The 19,801-nt window shown below is 38.3% G+C and overlaps 1 protein-coding gene across 1 annotated transcript in view; it reads right to left on the reverse strand.

The window, feature by feature from the left end:
- Window positions 1-19,532, reverse strand: part of ttyh2 (tweety family member 2) — a 33,800-nt gene extending 14,268 nt beyond the window's left edge. Inside the window, exons 1-5 of the mRNA XM_007888577.2 lie at window positions 19,228-19,532; window positions 12,280-12,452; window positions 6,663-6,774; window positions 5,294-5,514; window positions 955-1,050 (exon numbers count right to left, since the gene is read on the reverse strand). Coding sequence (XP_007886768.1) covers window positions 955-1,050; window positions 5,294-5,514; window positions 6,663-6,774; window positions 12,280-12,452; window positions 19,228-19,353 — 728 coding nt within the window. The 5' untranslated portion in view covers window positions 19,354-19,532. The remainder of the gene's footprint in view (window positions 1-954; window positions 1,051-5,293; window positions 5,515-6,662; window positions 6,775-12,279; window positions 12,453-19,227) is intronic.
- Between the last annotated feature and the right edge of the window lie 269 nt (window positions 19,533-19,801).

Below are 19,801 nucleotides of genomic sequence, written 5' to 3' on the forward strand. Positions count from 1 at the left end.
AAGGGATTAAGGGATATGGGGACAGGGCGGATAAATGGAATTAGGTTAGTAGATCAGCCATGATCTTATTAAATGGCGGGGCAGGCTCGGGGGCCCAAATGGCCTACTCCTTCTCCTGTTTCTTATGTTCTTATTTACAATATTTAAGCTTACATGAAATATCTTGGGAGTTTCAAAGCTGATAATAACGTTTATCGTGAAATCACAGCACAAGAACATGCCTAAGCCACAATTTGCTCTGTTAAAATAAAAGCTACTTCTTCAACTGACAAATCTTCAATTTTGTATTGTTAAAACAAATGTGCTGACTTCAGATCACTAAACTTAGTCTAAATAAGTTCTTTGAATTGAAAACTCTTTTTTTTCTGTTTATAAACAGGAGACATCTGCTGATCATGGCAATGCACTTGATGTCTACTGCTAGAGAAGTCAAACTGCTCAGCGTGGTCCCATTTTGATGATTATATCTTTCAAGGGTGCGGATATCAAATCTAAAGGCAGACTACAATTTGCAGGACTTGCAAGTCTGTTGTCCAAAGTTGCTGCACTACATTAAGTGCATTGCCATGATCAGCAGATGTCTCCTGTTTATAAACAATTCAAAAGTCTTTGGGATTAGTGATTTTAACTAAGCAAATTTGTTTAAAACTAATGTCTGTTTTAACAATATGAAAAGAACCCTGGGTTGCTGCTAACAAAACAATGGTAACACTCAGGACATCAAAGGTTTTGCCTGGTGTCTTGATTTCCTTTATTTAATATTTTCTTTTATGGAAATTTGGTTGGTAAATAGTAGGAACCTGAATGGATCCCTGGCCAACCCTCTATATCTCCACTCAAGACATCAATCTCAATTTTAACATACACAAAGCTGATTTGTAGTCAAAGGAAGCTCTTTGCATAAAGAAGGATAGCAGGATCCAATAATTAATTCTTTAACCTGACAATACTCACGTGGTAAGAAGCCACCGGGATCGCTTGGCCAGGCCCAGAAATGACACAAGGCAGATGATGAGATCGACGATAAGTAAAAGGAGATAAGACAGCCACCTGGAACAACATTCAGAGTGAGATATTCACATGCACGTAATTGCAATATTCACATTGTTTCTCGTGAAACTCCAAGATGTGATACAACAGGAATCTTTCGACATTCCTAAAGCAACTTAGTACCTTGTAACCTGGTTATCACTAATCCCAAACCTAGGAAAGTGCTTCCCAGTATGTGATTTACAACACTTCAAAATCCTAATTACCTCAATTTGATCACTTACTGCCTATTTAGTTAAGCAGTTTCAAATTTCAAGCACAGTTAATGGAGCTTCAAAATGTCAACACGGTGAAAGCTTGTAATTTCATGAAATAAAATCTGTTCTGAATCGCCTTTTATTGTCACATCCATAAGCATGGCTGTAAATCTGTGAACATAATTATCTATGTAATCAAATTTAACAAATGCTGCTGTGGTGGAACGCCCTTTAGGCAAAACACCTCAACATAAAGCAGACAACCTGCTTCCCACCAAATAATGCTGAACCTGCAGGAAACTAATTCAAGATCCTTTTGATGAATGCCTTAAAACAGAGATCATTAACTGCTGCATACTCTATTGTTCATGTTTTCCTTCCTCGGCCATTGCTTTTTCGAACTTTTTCGTTCTTTGTCACAAGGGTTAGTTCATTTGAGTCTCATAATCATCCTTGCCTCTATATATTGATGATTAGCCAACAGGAAATAAGATAGAACCACACTCTTTGATATTCTTCCCTAGCCCCCAATGGATTAGATTACAATATAACTCTCTTACTTCATGCCTGGCTGAAGGTGGACTAAATTCACAATGGGGTAAGTAAATAATGAATCAAGCAGCCAAGGGAAATCTACCTCCATCTTAAATGGGAATGGAGGCTAAACACAGTATCCTTAAATGGAGCAACCAGTTCAATTAGATCTAAATATTTTAATCTCAAATGTACCTGGTTGCTGACCTTACTGCCCTACCTTTCTCTTAAGACCTGTTATGTTGCCACCTTCTTGATCCCAGTTGACTAAAATGTCATAATGCATTAGTTTCACTCTAATAATGCCTTTGAGATTTGAACAAAATTGAAGGTCATTCAAAACTAGCGAGGCCTGCCTGGTACATCTGTTCAAATTAATCTTCAGACTGCAGCTGAGACACCAACCATGCACAAGATTTGCAATTAACATATTTGTGAATATAAACGTAGTAAATGCATTAAAATTCATTCATTAGGCCTGACAGTCGTTCTCAGAATACAGTGTAATATATCAAAAACAACCTTTATTTTAAATAAATCACTTAGATTTTGTACTGAATGACAATCCATCTCTTCAACGTCAAGTCTTCCACTGAATCTTTCAAAACAGAATCAATATTTTTTGTAATCTGGTTCCTAAAATTAACGGATGTTTCCCAGGAGGACACTGAATTCGAAAGACATCCGGGTATATCTGATCTTCACAATCCACTTACAGTAAGTAGTTGTGGGTGATGTCGTGTCATGAGGCAAATATCTACAAAAGGAGGAGTATAATATCCTGCCTCCCCTCTGTATGCTGGTTTAAATTAAAGTGACTTGTTTTTCTCCAAATTTAAGCATGCATTTTCAAATAAAATGCACTATAAATATTGAAGGAAAACTGCTGAGCTGTAACTTTTTTTTAAACTAGCTTTTCAGTTATATCATCCAGTGTAAGTAATACTTTGCTGACCAAGGGCACATTTTTAAGGGGATCACAAGGAGAGAGAGCACAATGAAGCAGCCAGAAAGCCCAGAGTGGGCCCATCTCCATCCTTTTATGCTTGGTTTGGATGAAATTAGAGTTCACTCATTATACAGAGGTTTCTACATGAAGATTACAGTTTACATTCCACAAATAAATTCTGGTGTTCTCATCTGAATGATCCAATTCCATGCCTATTTATGCATTTAAAAAATATATAAGCCATGTATGGCATTAACCTGTTTTCTGGTTACATTCTTAAATTATTTGTGAAATTAATAAAATGCCACCTTCCTTATCACCTGTAATACAAAATGAAGCAAAAAGTTCACTTTTTAAAAGAAAGATTACTAAAACTATTCAAAAACAAAGACATTCTGTATTATACAGGGCGAGCAAAAAGTTGTGATACCATTGCAATGTCTAATATGTCTTGAAGAAATTATATTTTTGTTTTGTTTTTAGATAATCGGGTAGTTATCACGACTTTTTGGTCACCCTGTGCTTGAACACTGCAGTATAGGCTTTCAATAGATACATCAGCAAAGAGATTAAATGCCCTAAATGGGCAATGTAGCTTGACAGATTTCTATGTGCCATGATTAATACTTACTCTTAGGTACAGTGCCTCCACAGATGTGAATAAGGCATCACGTGTTAAAATGACCACATAGTAATTTCATCCTACTAAACCCACCAACCCTAAACTACATTTCTGCATTAAAGTGCAGGTGAGCACCTTATCTCCTTCAAATGAGTTTGACAGAAGACAAGCAGATTTCACCACATCTATAAATTTCCAAATTAGTCCACAACACTTTTTCAAACATTTTTTCTAGTTTGGAATAGAAATAGAAATAATACAAGATTTAGAAATAGGGAGCCTTTGGAAATTCTGTGCGTGAGTCCTGTAGCTCAGTGGTTAGAGCACTCGCTTTGCAAGCGAGAGACCTGAGTTCAATTCCAGGCAGTGCGAAACCTTGGGCAAGTTTCCTTACTCCACAAGTCTAATAATAATCCCTCCAAAACCAAAAACAATAATAAATTGGTCATTTTCAATCTACGACTGTTTGTGGGACATTGCTGTGCGCAATTGGCTGCAGCGTTCGCCCACAAATATAGTCAATTCACTTTACAGTGTGTTCTGTGAAGCGCTTTGGGACGTCCTCCCGACGTGAAAAGCGCTATATCAAATGCAAGGATTATTATTATTATTATTTGCACTATTTTGATGATTACGACAACATAAACAAGGCTAGAAAATCACTAAATATAATACTGAACAGAGCAGCAACAGGACTAGAATGGAAGGAAAATATAAAATGCAAATAGTAAAAAATGCTAACAGCTCTTAACATTTTCACATTCTAAACTGTGTCGCTTCTTTTTCTTTAAAGCAAATCACTTGTGAAAGTATTTTTAAATTTAAAACGAATAAGGATTGCGATCTATATCATCCTGTTGAAGTTCTATTTATTCGCCTAAACCTATCTGTAGCAAATGCAGAATCACCTGCAGGGTAAAGGTTGACACCATTAGCTATTAACTTCAGCAAAATACAATCAACAACAACATGCATTCATATAGCAACCCTCACTCAGGGGAGATTCCCAGAGCACTTAACAAAGGTTCAGTTCTGACCAGAATCAGAGGTCCTGTCATCACTACAACAACTTAATAAAAATTCACAAAACATCTGTTCAACAAACATAGGGGTATTACTAGTGCCTGAATAAATTAAATTCCATTACATAAAATCTCAGAATTTTTACTGGTGTTTTGGGGACAACAATGCAGCTTTTAATGGTGCTTTACCTTTCATAGAAACCACACATTATTGTTAAAACTGCAAGGCCCATGTCCATAAACAATACAATTTACATTTATATAACACCTTTCATGTCGGGAGGACGTCTCAAAACACCTCACGGTTCTGGATGGACGCCCGAGCTGAGAGTGGGGAGGGGAAAGATGACTGAAAGCGTCGTCAAAGAGGAACGCTTTAAACAGATAGAAAAGATATTTGAAGTATAAATTATTTGTGAATAAAGATAACGTAAGTGCCTTTAAACTGAGTGGCCATCAAGAGGACTGGAGCAGCCGAGAGAAGTGCATCAGAGCAAGATGCAAAGCACCAACTGACTGTGTGATGTTCAGCTGTTTGGCAGTCATCTGCTTCAAAAACAGCAAATGTTGAACAGCTGCATGACTTTCAGAACCCACCAATCTTAATTCTTGGGCCATTGAAAAAACAGAGGCATTAGTTGCCATTTATCATTCATCTGCAACCATGCCGTGTTTTTTGGGTACTGTTGTGCGCAACTGGCTGTTGTGTTTCACCCACATAATATACAGTCAATTTCCTTTGCAGTACATTCTGTTAAGTGCTTTGAGACACCTCAACGTCATGATAAGGCGCAACATCAAATACAAGGATTATTATTATATTCATCAGACATTAATGAATTAATTGGAAATTATTTGCATTTAACATATACCTTAAATATTGTCCATCTCAGTGAGGGTTTTGCTCATCAATTCTTACCTGTAATATTCAATGGAGCTAATGTTATTAGCTATTTCTGCCACGTTCAAATTCGTATTGTGCCATACAGGGAGTCCAGAGAGTTGTGCCCTGATTGAATCTGCCATTTGCTGCATAAATTTCAGCGACCGAATCAACTCAATTCTTTCAGCAAAGATCTCATCAAGCCTTGATATGTGTTGCTTGAGATCAAATTTCATACGATTCATTGTCCCAGCCACCTATGTATTTAAAAAAAAGTAATGTTAAATATCTTCCCAAAACACCACAATTACATTTAAAGAAACTGCAAACGTTTCCAATCTGGGAGTAAATCCAGTCAAGGTTCAGGTGCCAGATATTGCTGAGATTTCACTTTCACTTATTTTCCTTCATAGTTTGAATCTTAAAACAGATGTGTAATGGACAACTATTGAGCTGAAAAAAAATATTTTTTTTAGTTCTGTGAACCAGCCAGACTGATTGGATAATTGCTTTTCCCAACAGAAATTCTCAACTCCGATCCCGTGAGACAAATGTGCATAATTAAACAATCTTACGTAATGCCTGGAATGCTCAGTAGTTCCTTCATTCATTCCTTGTCAAATTTGCATTATAAACACAGCTTGAAAAAATACAACACACCTAAACAAACCAACTTCGTTGAAATGCACCAAAAGATGCACTTTGACACTGGAAATATCTAAATGTAGACTCGGACACAATAGCGGAAGCTTGTAGAACACCACAAAAACACATGTACATCACATTACAACAACAACAACAACAAGATTCCATTTATAAAGCGCCTTTCACGTCAGGAGGACGTCCCAAGGTGCTGCACAGTTGGGTCATGACCCGAGCAGGGGGGAAATGGTCAGGGTAAGGGGAGGGAAGGGAGGGAGCGAGGAGGGGGAAGAGAAAGTGAACTTAGAAAGTGAACTGAACTTAGTTGTCAGCACACCACTGCAAATGAATCTTCCTTCAACAGGCAGATTCTTAAATGAGTGGATTTAAGTTTGTGAAACCCGGTGAAAAGCGACATGGCTGTGGAACAGAGTTTCCTTTTAACTTGACGACTGCTAATTGAAGCTGCAAGGGGTATAAAATCCCTTTTAGCGGAGGGGTGTGGCTGAAAAACATTCAAATGAATAAACTGCGAGCAAAAGTCACATCAAGAAACGGATATCTTGAAATAACAGGAACCAGGTCGCATTAATCATTGAAACTAAATACTCATTGCAAAATTGAAAACAGACCAAAAGCAATCCACAGGCAGTGAAAATACTGAAGCAGATTAACAATCTGCTGCATAGTCTTATGTGCATTTTCAAGATGACACTTTCCACAAATTAGTAACATCGTGTGGTAGTAACAGGTCACGACTTACCAAGCTATCAACTCCAGCAAGCGTATGGTTGACATTGTAGATGGAGTACGTCAGCTGGTAGACTCCATCATTTGTTTCACTGTTTCCATAAAAACCAACTCCTACGGCAGCACTATAAAAAATGCATTCCATGAATTACTGTACAATCAAGGTACTCATGAGTGGAATGACTGAGGTTAGTGAATAGATAAGGATGGGTTACAAGAGAGTAATTCAGGCAAGATCTAGATGTAATTAAATCATGAGTGACATGCGAGCACATGGATAAAAAATTAACACTGGTGCAAGATAAGGCAGGGTGCCCAGTGTCTATAGAACTATAGCTCAAATAAGATACCAAAGAGGAAGGAAGAAAGTTAGTGTAAAAAAAAAATTACTTGACAAGCTTGTCATTTATGCTTAATTATTAAAATGTGAGTGGTACAATTGGGAACTGGAGGCCCCCCAAAATAGGCATAAGAAGTAAAGTGCACATGCGTAAGCTACTGCTGCCATGCAGATGCATCGTTGAGCTGGAACAAGTATGGAAGTTTGGGGCAGATGCAAATGCATCTAGCCTGAAGCAACTGTTAATCTTTCAGACATTTCGACTCCAACATGTCTCTGGAGACAGCAATGCTGCCTTATTTACTGGATGTCATGTGCAGGGTATATACAACAAGGGCACTAAAAGGAAACTGCAGCATTTCGTTGCTGCTGCTCTCTCAAGTCAGCAAATTCAGGAGTTTTATAGAGAGAAAATATCCAAATCTCAAAAAAGATGGATAATAATGATGCAAGTTACAATCCAAAAACAGCATTTAAGGAGAAGAATCATCTGCCTATGGTTCAGTTTTCATTTCTATTACTCCCTTTCTTAGGCACTTTACCTCACGGAACAAACTGACCCATCACTTAGCATTTTGCAGGCAGAATAGCTATAAGCCTTTGTCAAGGCCTCTTGCATTAGAATCTGGATTAAGCAGTTGGTGGTACACATTTGACTTGGATCTCTAGAACATCAAGGTGGCGAACATATGGAATATTGCCTTCCACAAGTCCTCACACCACTCTGAAGGCAGGTCGCTGGCAAACAGCTGTTGATGAGGAATCTCGGGCTAGGGACAACTGATGGAAGCATTACCCCAAGTCCAGAATTGTAAATACATGCTTATATATCCTGGGCTTTGTGCCTGCCTCATTGGCATACAGAGAGGTAAGTAAACAGCCAAAACAAACCCATTAGCTCGAAGACATTAATCTGCATTTGGTCAAGGAGCTAGGAGTTTTGAGTGAACTATTTGTGCGTGCATGATAGCCATTACTTAGGTCAGGGTTTAATCAAATACTTCAACAAAGATTGGCTTATATTAACGAACTGGCAAGTAAAGCAGATAATAGGGACGAAGATAGAAAACATCTTTGGCCCTATTATCTTGTCTTTTGAGTGCTCACTCAATAATCCTCTTCACATGCTTCGTGAAACAGGAGCAAGTGCTTTCAAGATTGTTACATAAAGAACTATTTATATCGAGATTTTCTTAAATAACCTGTTTTAGGTTTTCAAAATTGCACTGAGAATCTCACACTGAATATGTGTTACCTAAATCAAGAAGGATTGATGAGTATGCATTCCACACACATCTCATTCAATTAAAATCAATACGGTTGTACAAGTGGTTCATGAATGGTCACCTTTAATGTTTTATGAATAATCATGAAAATATGATAAAACTAGATATCAAAAGAAACATGTTGCTGGGGTGAAGAAAATAGAACATCGGATTATGAAGCGATGGCCTGAATGATCTTTTCTTTTCCTATTAAGCCATTTTTCACGTTTACTGCATTTATTTAAAAAAGTCCTGTGTTAGCTGCTCATGGTTTCAATATGTATATTATGCTCATTTCTATATTCCAATTCTACTGGTTTATTTCCTAAATAGAACCCTCTGGCTGACACTTATGCCACATTTACTATTTTTTCAAGGCCCTGTACTTTGGCAATTGCCCTGGAGGACAATTTTGGTGGCTGAGAATATACAGTACAAAGCAACACAAGATACAATCTTCAGTGTGCTGTCTCTTCCAACATAATTAACCCAGAGTTCTTCCTTGAGGCTTTTATTCTTGACCCAATTTCCACTTGTGTCATGAACGTTTCATATCTGCTGATTTTAAAAGTTTGGGCAATTTTTAAAAATCCGACTCCCATAAACCAAGCCTGGTGCTTATCTTTCCTTCTGAAGCATAAAACATTTATTTACAAAAAGTTTTGTCCCCTATATATTTTGCTGGAAGCAAAGCAATGTTGCTTCCATCATTAGAGTAATGTTGAGTAGAAAGCTTGAATTATACTTTTTGCTCCATATCATACTGTCTGGGGCACAGTTATGAAAATAACTCCATATTTAAGCTTTTTCTCATTAAAAAAATGAGATTAGCATAGCTGAATTTTAATCAAATGGAGTTTTTTTTAACCAAACCACTTAATCTTCTTAATAAATCAGTAACTAGTGCTCCACAAATCAATGATGTTCAGCCAGGGCTAGAGAACACTTATAAGGCTTTGAGAAATCAATTATCAACTATAATAAAAATATCAGCATTTTGCCTTGAGAAAATCATTGGCTTGCTGTTTTAGTTTAGTTACTTCCACGTTATGCATCTCAGAACCATTTTTACTTATATTCAAAAACGTTCAGTATATAAACCGTTAATCTTCACCAAGCATTAGCCTGTTTGATTTGTGGTGGGGGAAGGGGAAATTCTGTCCTCAATCAATGTCAACACTTTCAGCAGAAATCACTGGACTATCATCATGAATTTTAATCCTCCCTGAACCAAACTGACTAAGAATAGAATGTGGACATTCCTAACTTAACAGCTCTGGGCCATACTACACAGTGCAGTTTGTTTAATCACTGAGTTAATCTTATTCAGAGTTGTGTGGTGGAGATGGATGAATATTCTGCAGTTTGCGCTTGATTAGCTTTGGGATTCAGGGTATACATTCCACAGGGTATGAAGTGGGTGGGATGAAGTTAATGATCAGATAAATTTGGAACATTTGATTAGTTATATACTCTTTTTTTCATTAGCAGCTCTCCAATTCTTAATTTCTTAAAATGGGAATATGAGCTGTTCCAATTTGAACTCAACTTTGACTCAACTTTCTGTTCTTTCAAGCAACTCCAACAGCTGCAAAAACTATGAATTGCACCGTTGTTTAAAAGTCTTCCAAAGGCACGGGAGGTGACAATCGGGTCACAAAACGGGACGAAGGGGTTCAACTGAGTTAACCCTTCTCATCTAGTGCTGAGCTGCTTGGTAATTGTGAAAATATAAATGAACTACACATTCTATAATTTTAAAAACTGTGTAAAGCAGTTAGAAAGAAAAAGACACAACAAAGCTTGGGTCACCTTTCCTTGCAAAGCAGGTACAAATAACATACAAAATAATGGAAATTCCTTAAAATTCTTTGAACTAAATAGCTTTTTTTATAACTAAAAGTGTCAAATCAAAATCATGAAGTATGGATGTTTTTCTCCAGTGAAGCACAAAGACTTGTACAGTACTGGGAAAGAGCTCTTAGGATTTAAGTGTTTCAGAGCATAAATAAGCAGATTAAAATTCAGTTTGATGCACTGGAGAATAATTGTAAGTCCATTAGGCCTTTGATGTGCAGAAAACTACATTTTAGATTCACATGGAAGAGCTTCAGCACTCTTAGTTTGGTTTAATAATGTCCCAGGAGAGATTGTGAGGTTGAGAACAGTTGGAGCTAATGGAACATTTGCAGCTAGTGGTCTAGATCAGGGTGGTCCAGCTGGCGGCCCGGGGGCCGCATCCAGCTCGTGGGCTGCCTCCAGCGAACACAGTTGTGTGTCCAGAGCTCAGGCTTGTTCTGACCTGCTGGGAAAAACAGTGGCGCGAGGCGGCGGTTAGCAGTAGAACCCATCAATAACTTTCAAACCGGTAACAGGATAGATGTTTTACCTTTGTTAAAACATCACATACATTTTTAAAAAGAGTGTTTTAAGTTGTGAAATAAAGGTGCATGGAGATTTAATTACATTTTCAAAGGGTATTGAGCAGAGTATTTCAGGGAAAATCGACTCTCTTTAGCAAGTTAACATTATATTTTGAAGGTCACAGGATCTCATTAAGGTTGCCTGCAAACTGACAGCACAGTCACAAGAAACACATTCTGACTAAATTCAATTTATTAATAATTTAATGGATCATTATGAAGAATGTTCCCAGTAAGAGATTCCAATTAAGAGTTCAGAAACAGTACCCTTTTTGTTATTCAACAGGAAGCCTTTTACTGAGTTAAAAAAAATCCCTTCAAGTAGAACTGCTGGGCTCTTAAATAAAGTCTTGTGCTTCTTAAACAGGAAGTACTGCTGACAAAACTGCTGACAAAAATGTTCAAAAAGGGCCACACATGGATATTTGGGATGCAAAATTTTAAGGGATATGAATAGACAAGAGAAACAAGAGGAACTACAACATCTTCCATGACCCAGTCAAATGTCAGAACAGGTTTGATGGCTGATTAGTATCCTTACTCTTGTTCCTGTGCTCCTAATGTTGGTCAACTTGGGAAATTTAAGGTGCAAACTATGCTCCATTACAAGATAGCTTATCTCAGCTGACAAAGGAAGCAAGGTCAGCAAGGACCTGATGACTCAGAAGTCAACTATTTTTAATGATAGTTTGTTTCATATATTCACTAACTGTGTGTATGGGGTGGGGTGGGATGACTTACATATTAAAAAAAGCTTTACTGCTACATTAATGCCTTCATACAAAGTATTTTTAGGAGAGTGAGGAGAAGACTGATTAAACACGACAGATATAATATCATGCTTCACAAATGCAGTAACCTAGACTGCTGACAATCCTTCACGACCAGATAATTGACTGATCTGGTTACCAACTGCGCTAGGCTCACAATCTACTGGTGTTCTGATGATTGACCACCTAAAAGCACATGAACAAGGAGTACAACATAAATTTATTTTTAAAATGTGGACTTGCGAGCTGGTATCCTTATCATGGCAATCACTTCCTGCATTTCAAGGGCTACAATTCTAATTATTCAGTTTCACATCCCAATATTCTCATCAAAACACTAAAAGCAATGTGTTGCAAACTGACTGGTCTCATAAACACAAAGCAGACACAATCAGCAGCTGGACAAGTGCAACAAGTTTTCACTTGAAATTTAAAAAATGGGGGTGGGGTGGAGAGGAGAAAAAGAGAACTTTAGCAAAATGGAAAATGTTTCATATATACAGTTATGGGGCAGAGGTAGGAAAGAGTAAATCATGGAAAAGTAATACTTTGAAAGTTGACAAATCGGATCAGTGTCAAATGGTCTTGTTTCCACGTAACCAAATTGTGTCTTCAAGATTCATTTGTTGCAACAATCAGTACGGTTAGTTAAGATTTTAAAAAATTGTCATTTTATTTACACCAACTGTACAGCAGTGTTTTGGCTTTTTCCTCAAAATTGATTGATGGAACAGAATTCTGAAGAACAGAAAATTGGAAGAGGGAAAAGAATGTTATTGTAATCTGCAGGAACAGCCCCTTAGTCCTTTCAATTTCCACCTTGTCCACTTACCAGCAGGTAAGGCCAGCAATCACAGCTGTCCACGTGACACAACATGAATTTGGCCGCTTGGTTTCTTCATCTTCAGTTCGCTTACAGCAACAGAGGCATAACATGTAAATGGAAATGAAAATCAAATTGAGGGCCAAGCAGACGGCAGCAACTCCAGCCAAAAAGATGAGTGCCTGGAAAACAGAACACAAGATTTCTGTTTTAGAGATTTTATTAATATTTTGACCAATGGCATAATATATTCTTGACATTTTGCAAAGCTATACGAATATGCAGTAATTAGAAAACTTGTATAGAAAATTGCCCTTCATCTTTAGACAACTGATTAAGAAATGATCAATCCACTTTACACCAGCATGAGTCTACAATACAATATTATCTCCATCTGGCACCAATTCAATCAACTAACTACATGCATATTGTTAACAATACGATCAAACTTGGCTGTGATACCCTCCAGTGTAGAATGACCATCAACATTCACTGTGTGGGCTCACAGAGGAAGAATGATCACTCTTAAAAGAGGACAGAAAATAAAAGGGAAAATTAGTAAAGTTAAAATATAAAGGTATACTGTTTTACTGAATCAGTACTAAATTTAAGCCTGCAGCCACTAAAACAGTAGATATTGTGCTTAGTTTACAGTGGCAGGAGCCAAACCAAATCAGTGCATTTCATAGGTGGGAATATTTGACTTGGCTTCAGCTTACTGCTATGTACAATGGATAGATACTTTCAAAATAGAAACATTAAAGGATATGGCAAAAAGGTGAAATTGAAAGAAAAAGTACCAGCTGAGATACGTCACTAGTTGAAACCAAATCTCTTCATTACACAGGACAGATTAAAGTTGGTTTCAGAAGACTATAATCGTGACAATCACTATTAATCCTAAAACCATATTACAATCTACAATTCAGACTACAGTACCTATTACAAATACAACACACACGTACAGAAACACATCACATACAACAACACATTTAATACATTGAGTTAATAGTCGAGTCAGATTCTACAGTTAACTATAATCATACAGGAAGGCATTCATGAGTTATCAGACCATCAATTAGTGTGCACTGAAGCTAAACCTTTTCAAAATGCAGTTGCTTCAAATTTTGTTTGCTCCATCACTCACACCAGCATTTTCACCTCAATTAATCAAGAAAGGTTTTCCTCTACATTACAAGTAATTAATTATGCTACATCTACAACAGTCCACAATTTTAATGTTCATCTGTGTTGCATTCACAAGAACCTACCTATGATCACAAATGGGTATGAATGCACTCAAGAGAATTTCCATGTTCCTTTTCAAAAAAGAATACTTGTGGCCTCATTAATTAGATTCTTAATTGTGATGATTAACAATCCTTTCGTGTCAGGTGGATGTCTCAAAAGTATTCACATTTACTATAAAGCATAATAACTATTTCTATCCAGACTAACACAAGTATAGACAATTAATTAAAAGGCAACACTTAAGACGTTTTTGAGAAAGAGAAGTTCAGTCTTCTAGGGTTTGAGTTTTTAGCTCCCTTCCCCAGAAGAATACTGTTATTCTTGTATAATTTCAACAGAATAACATAATAAAGTAAATGAAACAATGCAGGCGACATTTCATAATTTGTAACAAGTATTTATCATGAAAACAGTGTTCCTTTATAAAAAAATTCAATTTTACCATTTTACTTATACAAAGTTACAGGTTTCCGGAAAGTGAACTAGAATCCTTGAAATTCTCTAGAATCACGCATTCGTATTGAATAGCCCCCAATATAATACAATGAGGACATGGGATCATAAATCAGGTTGCTAGAGGCTTTCACATTGAAAAGTCACCCATGAAACAGGACCCCAGCAAGAATCTCAACTCCAAAATAATAATAAGAGGAGAAATCAACTGTGAGAAACTAAACTGAAGGACATAACTATCAATAACAACTATCATAACATAACAACCATCAATAGGCACGTTCTGTCGGGCATGCATCTCATCCTCAATGTGCTAAGAACTCATATCACAACAAGTATTGTTCAACTTCCTTCACTAACATCCTGTTCAGTAACCAAAAGTCAAGAGCAGCAAACAAATGTTTAAGTAATCAATCTAGACCAATCCTCTCTTCCTCTCAAAAAATACCCATCTCGCATTCTTTACCAATAAAAAGTATGCATCATTCTTCAGTTAATCTGCAAAAGCTACAATTTGTGATGGATTAATGAAAGAACCAAGGGAAGTCAGTAAATCTCATTTGCGCAATTTAAAACAATTTGCTCTGTATCGTGCCTTTCGTGCACCAACACACTTTTTAGATATTAAATAACAATGTTGCTAAGAGAAAGGGGAATATTCAGGATGTTTATCAAAATGCATAGCAGCAGGTTAAAGAGAACCTCAAAGACATTAAACCACTGATCATTTACTTTGTGGCTATATGTGGAATATTACTGTGCTCAAATTGCTGCCTCATTCACCTACAAATACTCACTATAATTTACAGAAAATCCTGTAAAGCTAATTAAGACAATGACATGAAGACAGTACACAAATACAAGGATTATTATTATAAAGCCTCATTTGTTAGTGAAGGAAACTGTGTTACACATAGATCCATTTGAAATGTTTAGCTTCCAATTCAGAAATATTAAAAGCTTTTGCATCAGGAGCTCTCTATCTCAAAACAAACTCCTGCTTGTACAAAAATAAATGGTATGACAGAAATGAACACTTACAAGACAACAACAACAACAAGATTCCATTTATTGAGCGCCTTTCACGTCGGGAGGACGTCCCAAGGCGCTGTACAGTTGGGTCAGGACCTGAGCAGGGGGGAAATGGTCAGGGTGAGGGGAGGGAAGGGAGGGAGCGACAGAAGCCATCTTGTTTTTCCATAAAACCAGATTTGATCTGAGTATTGCCAAATCAATCACCTCCAACCCCCACCTGTCAGGAATCTTGTTACATTTAAATTGTGGCTGTAATGGATTACTCTACATCTGTTCCCTCTTAGGCTGAATGTTTGGTGTGCTCAAATATGCTGTTCATCAACATTGGCATCCCTCACTTATAGCACAGAAAGCAAAGTTTAATATAAAATCATCCTTGATGTAAAAACAAGTACAACCTTATTGAAGGTAATTTGAAAAACCGAACGATGGCAAAGGTCTAAGAGTCATAATTCTAATTTTTTTATGATGTCAAACTCCAAATTTCTGTTTTACATCAAGCTTAGAGAATACACCAGAACAGTTTCTAAATTCACCCCATCGTGTATTGCAAAATTCTTTACTCCTCAAAAACAGCTAAATTGCAATTTAAATCAGATTGGATTTACAGAATATGTAGCATACAATTGCAACATATTTTCCATTGAAAACAATAGTGATTGCAGCTGTGAAATAACCCCACAATGTTACTTCCCACGGATCTGCTTACATCCCCCAGAGACTCGTTTAATTGTTGTAAATGCTGTACAGTAAGCAAAAATAACTACATTACAGTCCCATTGAATTCTGAATGACAATATCCTCCCAATATTGCTAGCAATTAATATTTAGCAATTAAGTTTTCGCCATGGATTAATTTAGAGAAAAGTTCTTATGCAGAACTGACTCCAAATGTGTAATTTGGTTATGAAATATACAGTATTGGACCATTTCAGGCACTTTTAATGTGTGGTCACACCAACATGGGAAGGTTTGATTATAGGATAATAATGATTCTTGAAACCTTTGCTGATGAACTTCATTACCAGTTATGAAACAGCATTGAGTTTTGTGCTAAGTTTGTCAGATTTGTTTTTGAAAAAAGTAATATTACAACAGTATTTGTATATATCTTTCAATTATTTGCGGGGAAATGCCTTGCCCCATCTACCATTTACCTCACAGTACATATTTAAATTTTCCAGTGTAGTTTAGGCTGATAAAATGCAACCATATAAGTAGACTGCCCGAAAGTGTCTGTTGAAAACACCCCTTAGTTTATCCCAATATTGTTTGTGCCTCGACTCCTTTGTAATCAGAAACCGTAACTGGTCAATGTCAATGACCAGAGGTGCCAAATCATAACTTCTCAACATCTCCTAAAGCACTGGTTTATTCATACTAGGGTACAGTCCCAAGAGTGTTAGCAGCTGTCAAGTACTTCTCCAGTCCTTTGGTTGATTAGCCATTCTTCATGTCAGTTAAGATGATATTTGCTGGCAGGATGCTTGAACATGGATAGCATTAAAGCAAAGACCATCCTGGTGCTTTACATGCATTGTCTATCATTATGACAGATAGGCATCAGGAAAGATGTTTTTTCTCTGTTTTGCCAGCCAAGAACACCAATTCTAGTGCCTGGCTAAGATTAGGTAACTTTGCAAATAAAAAGCATTAAACTGGGTTGCATGCACAGCACCACACCATACAATAAATTAGAATCCACTGAATAAAAATGTCACGGCTATTATTGATAAGATTTTATATATGCATTAACAATTTGGTTGAGATGGTTGAACAAGACTCTCTCCTGAAGGCTGGAGTAATGAGATAAAGGCCAGAAACTGTTCAGTTTCTTCCATTAAGGGCTGACAAAAATAACAGCTGTCACACACACAAAATCTGTTCACTCAAGATAGTCTTAGCTCCACAACCGATTACAGATTAAAATCTCAGATCTGATAGCATCACAGTAATTACAACAAATCTATTTAAAAGATTTGAAAGATAGTGACTGGTCACGATTAACATTTTAACAAGACATTCAGTCTTCAATGGTAAAATACCAAGTTGAAACACTAAGTATTCTTTGAGTGCTTGAGTGAGAGAAGTCCTTTGGTATAACATAGAATTTCCAAGTAAACTGTGCACTAGAACATGCTGCAGAATGTTCATGGACTAACACAGCTCTCTATTAAACATTAACATTATCTAAACAAGTCAAGACCTGTGAGGCTTCATTACAGTCCCTTATTTTCATTTTTCTGAAGATGCTGATACAAGGGACTGGGTGATACTATACTTTCACAGAACTAGAGCTTGAATTTAGTCTGGAGTAATTAAATTAATATTCTCTTTGCTAGCTCATAAAAGTTCTCTTTACTAGTTTATAGAAGTCCTAATTTAAGCAAATCTGGGAATGTCAAACATTTCCATAAAACTGGCTTTTGTAGAAAATGATGTCATATTTGTGCAATGGAGTTGCTTGTCTGAAATGTACCATTATTCATTGCTTTAACCAGGCATTGTGAAAAACAGCAAAAATTCTGTTTTATAAAGAGTCATGGCTGCTACTGTCGTTACTTTTACTAATTTCAGATTGGCAATATGCAAAAGTTAATTTGAATTAAAATGTCATTCTGCTTATCTTGTTAAAACAGTTTTCTGTATCCATTTGATACAGGGTTTCGGATTCTTGTAGCTCTCTGGATGCTCTATAAATGCAAGTTATTGTTTTGCTGAATACTGAGATCGCTCTGCTGAATCTCTAAATAGTGCTCAGGAGTAGAAATCCTGGCTAACCTCTTCGCTCAACCTGGGCAGGGTGAAACGGACTGGGCACCCTGCAGAAATCAAGCAACACAAATCACACATCGAACCTTAAGTCTCCCAGCTTACATCGCTCAGTACCACACCATGTAGTGATTAACCATGCCACTGGGAGACGACGTCTGACTCTCACTCGGTGAGATGTCAAGTTTCCTTTTTCCAAATTGTCTGCAATGTAATATGCATGGCCATTGCATTCTACAACATTCCTGAGCTAAAGTAATTTAGTTCCTGACCCCTTAAATGTCGAGTCTTCAGGGGATTTTTTTTGGTTCGAAAACACATTTTCAGCCACAAAAGCAACAAAATGGGAGCGAGGTGGGCGGTAAGGAAGGGAATATTTAGCATATTGAGCATCAACATTTTCAATTCCAAAAGATACCAGTACTCGTGGAATTTTTAAAAAAATGTAGCTTATGATTTGTACGGCGACCACTGAAATTTACAGCATATTTGACCAAACTGAAGCAGCTTGACAAAAACTAGACAAAAAACAGACAGCTGGCAATAATTTCTCTCCTTCGATAACCACAAATTTTTCAGATATCATGATTCGCCTGAAAGGGTGACCATACATCCCCGATTTCCGGAGATAATCCCTGGACAGGGTATTGCGTCGCTGGCCAAATTTCGCCCTGTCTTTATGAGTTCAGCAAGAACAAGAACAATCACAATCTAAAGCAGATCGTGAACCAGAGAAACACAGCCATTCATCCAACGAGCTACTCCCAGTCACTGTACTGCCAGCATCAGGAATTGAGGCCAGTTCAAGATATTTATTTTTAAATATATATATATAAAATCATAACAACAACGATCCTTGCATTTGATATAGCGCCCTATCACGTCGTCGAGACGCCTCAAAGCGCTTCACGGAATAAAATAACAGCAACGATCCTTGCATTGGGTACAGCGCCTGATCGCGTCCTCCAGACGTCTCAAGGCGCTGCGCGGAATACGCTGTACGGTGAAGTGACTGTACATCTGTGTGGGCGAACACGCGGCAGCCAATGGCGCACAGCGGCGTCCCCACCAACAGTGGTGGACTGAGTGACCAAATCATTATTTTTTGGGGGGTTAAAATGTGTCCTGTAAGGCAAATTGACCGTATTTTGTGGGACAGACACATATATATATACACACACACACATCTATGCATATTATATAAATATATAATCTCCGTCTCCGGATTTGGTTTTCCAAAACATGGATCACCCTACAGATTGCAGGAGAGCTCATGAGCAGGTCCCAACCGTGGTAGACAACAACAACAACAACAACAAGACGGGACGTGGAGACGCCGATGAAGGAAGAAAGGCTTTCATAGTCCCCCCCACCCCCCGGAGAAGAAGAAGATGGAGAGAGAGGAAGATCGAAATCGGGACCGCGGGTGACCGACCCGCCGCTCACCTGCTGGTAGTCGTCGTCCTGCGGGTTGAAGGCGCTGCCCACCGGCTGGAAGCTGAGGTTGACGTGAGGGAAGTTATGGAGCCAGTAGGTCCACCACGGAGCGATGTAGTCCACCCGGGAGGCCATGTCTGGGGCCCCCTTCGCCGGCGCGCGCGCGCGCGCGTCTGTTGGATGGGTGTGTGGGCGCGGGCAGGAAAGATGGAGGGAGGGAGGTGGGGACGGGTGGTGGTGGTGGTGGTGGTGGGGAAACCGAGAGCAAAATCCAAGCCCTCAGCATTAAAGCCCCGCGACCAACAGACAGACAGACAGACGGACAACAGGGAGGCGACCCCACGCGCGCGCTCAGGGTGAAGCCAACCGAGCGGCTGCTGGAGCTGCGCGCGCAACGCCTCGCCTGGCTCTCCTCCTCGCGGGGTGGGTGTGGGGGGGGGGGGGCGGGGCGCGAGAGGAGCGGCGGCGGCCTCCTCTTTATTTAAAAAAAACCCGTTAGTAGCCCAACGTCCCCCCCCCCACCACCGGCCCCGCCCCGAAAGTAGCCCGACTCGTGTACGTCACCCGCCTCCCGTGTGGCAGA

Source organism: Callorhinchus milii, unplaced genomic scaffold (genome assembly GCF_018977255.1).
Source record: "Callorhinchus milii isolate IMCB2004 unplaced genomic scaffold, IMCB_Cmil_1.0 Scaffold20, whole genome shotgun sequence".
In the NCBI taxonomy this organism is placed as follows: Eukaryota; Metazoa; Chordata; class Chondrichthyes; order Chimaeriformes; family Callorhinchidae; genus Callorhinchus; species Callorhinchus milii.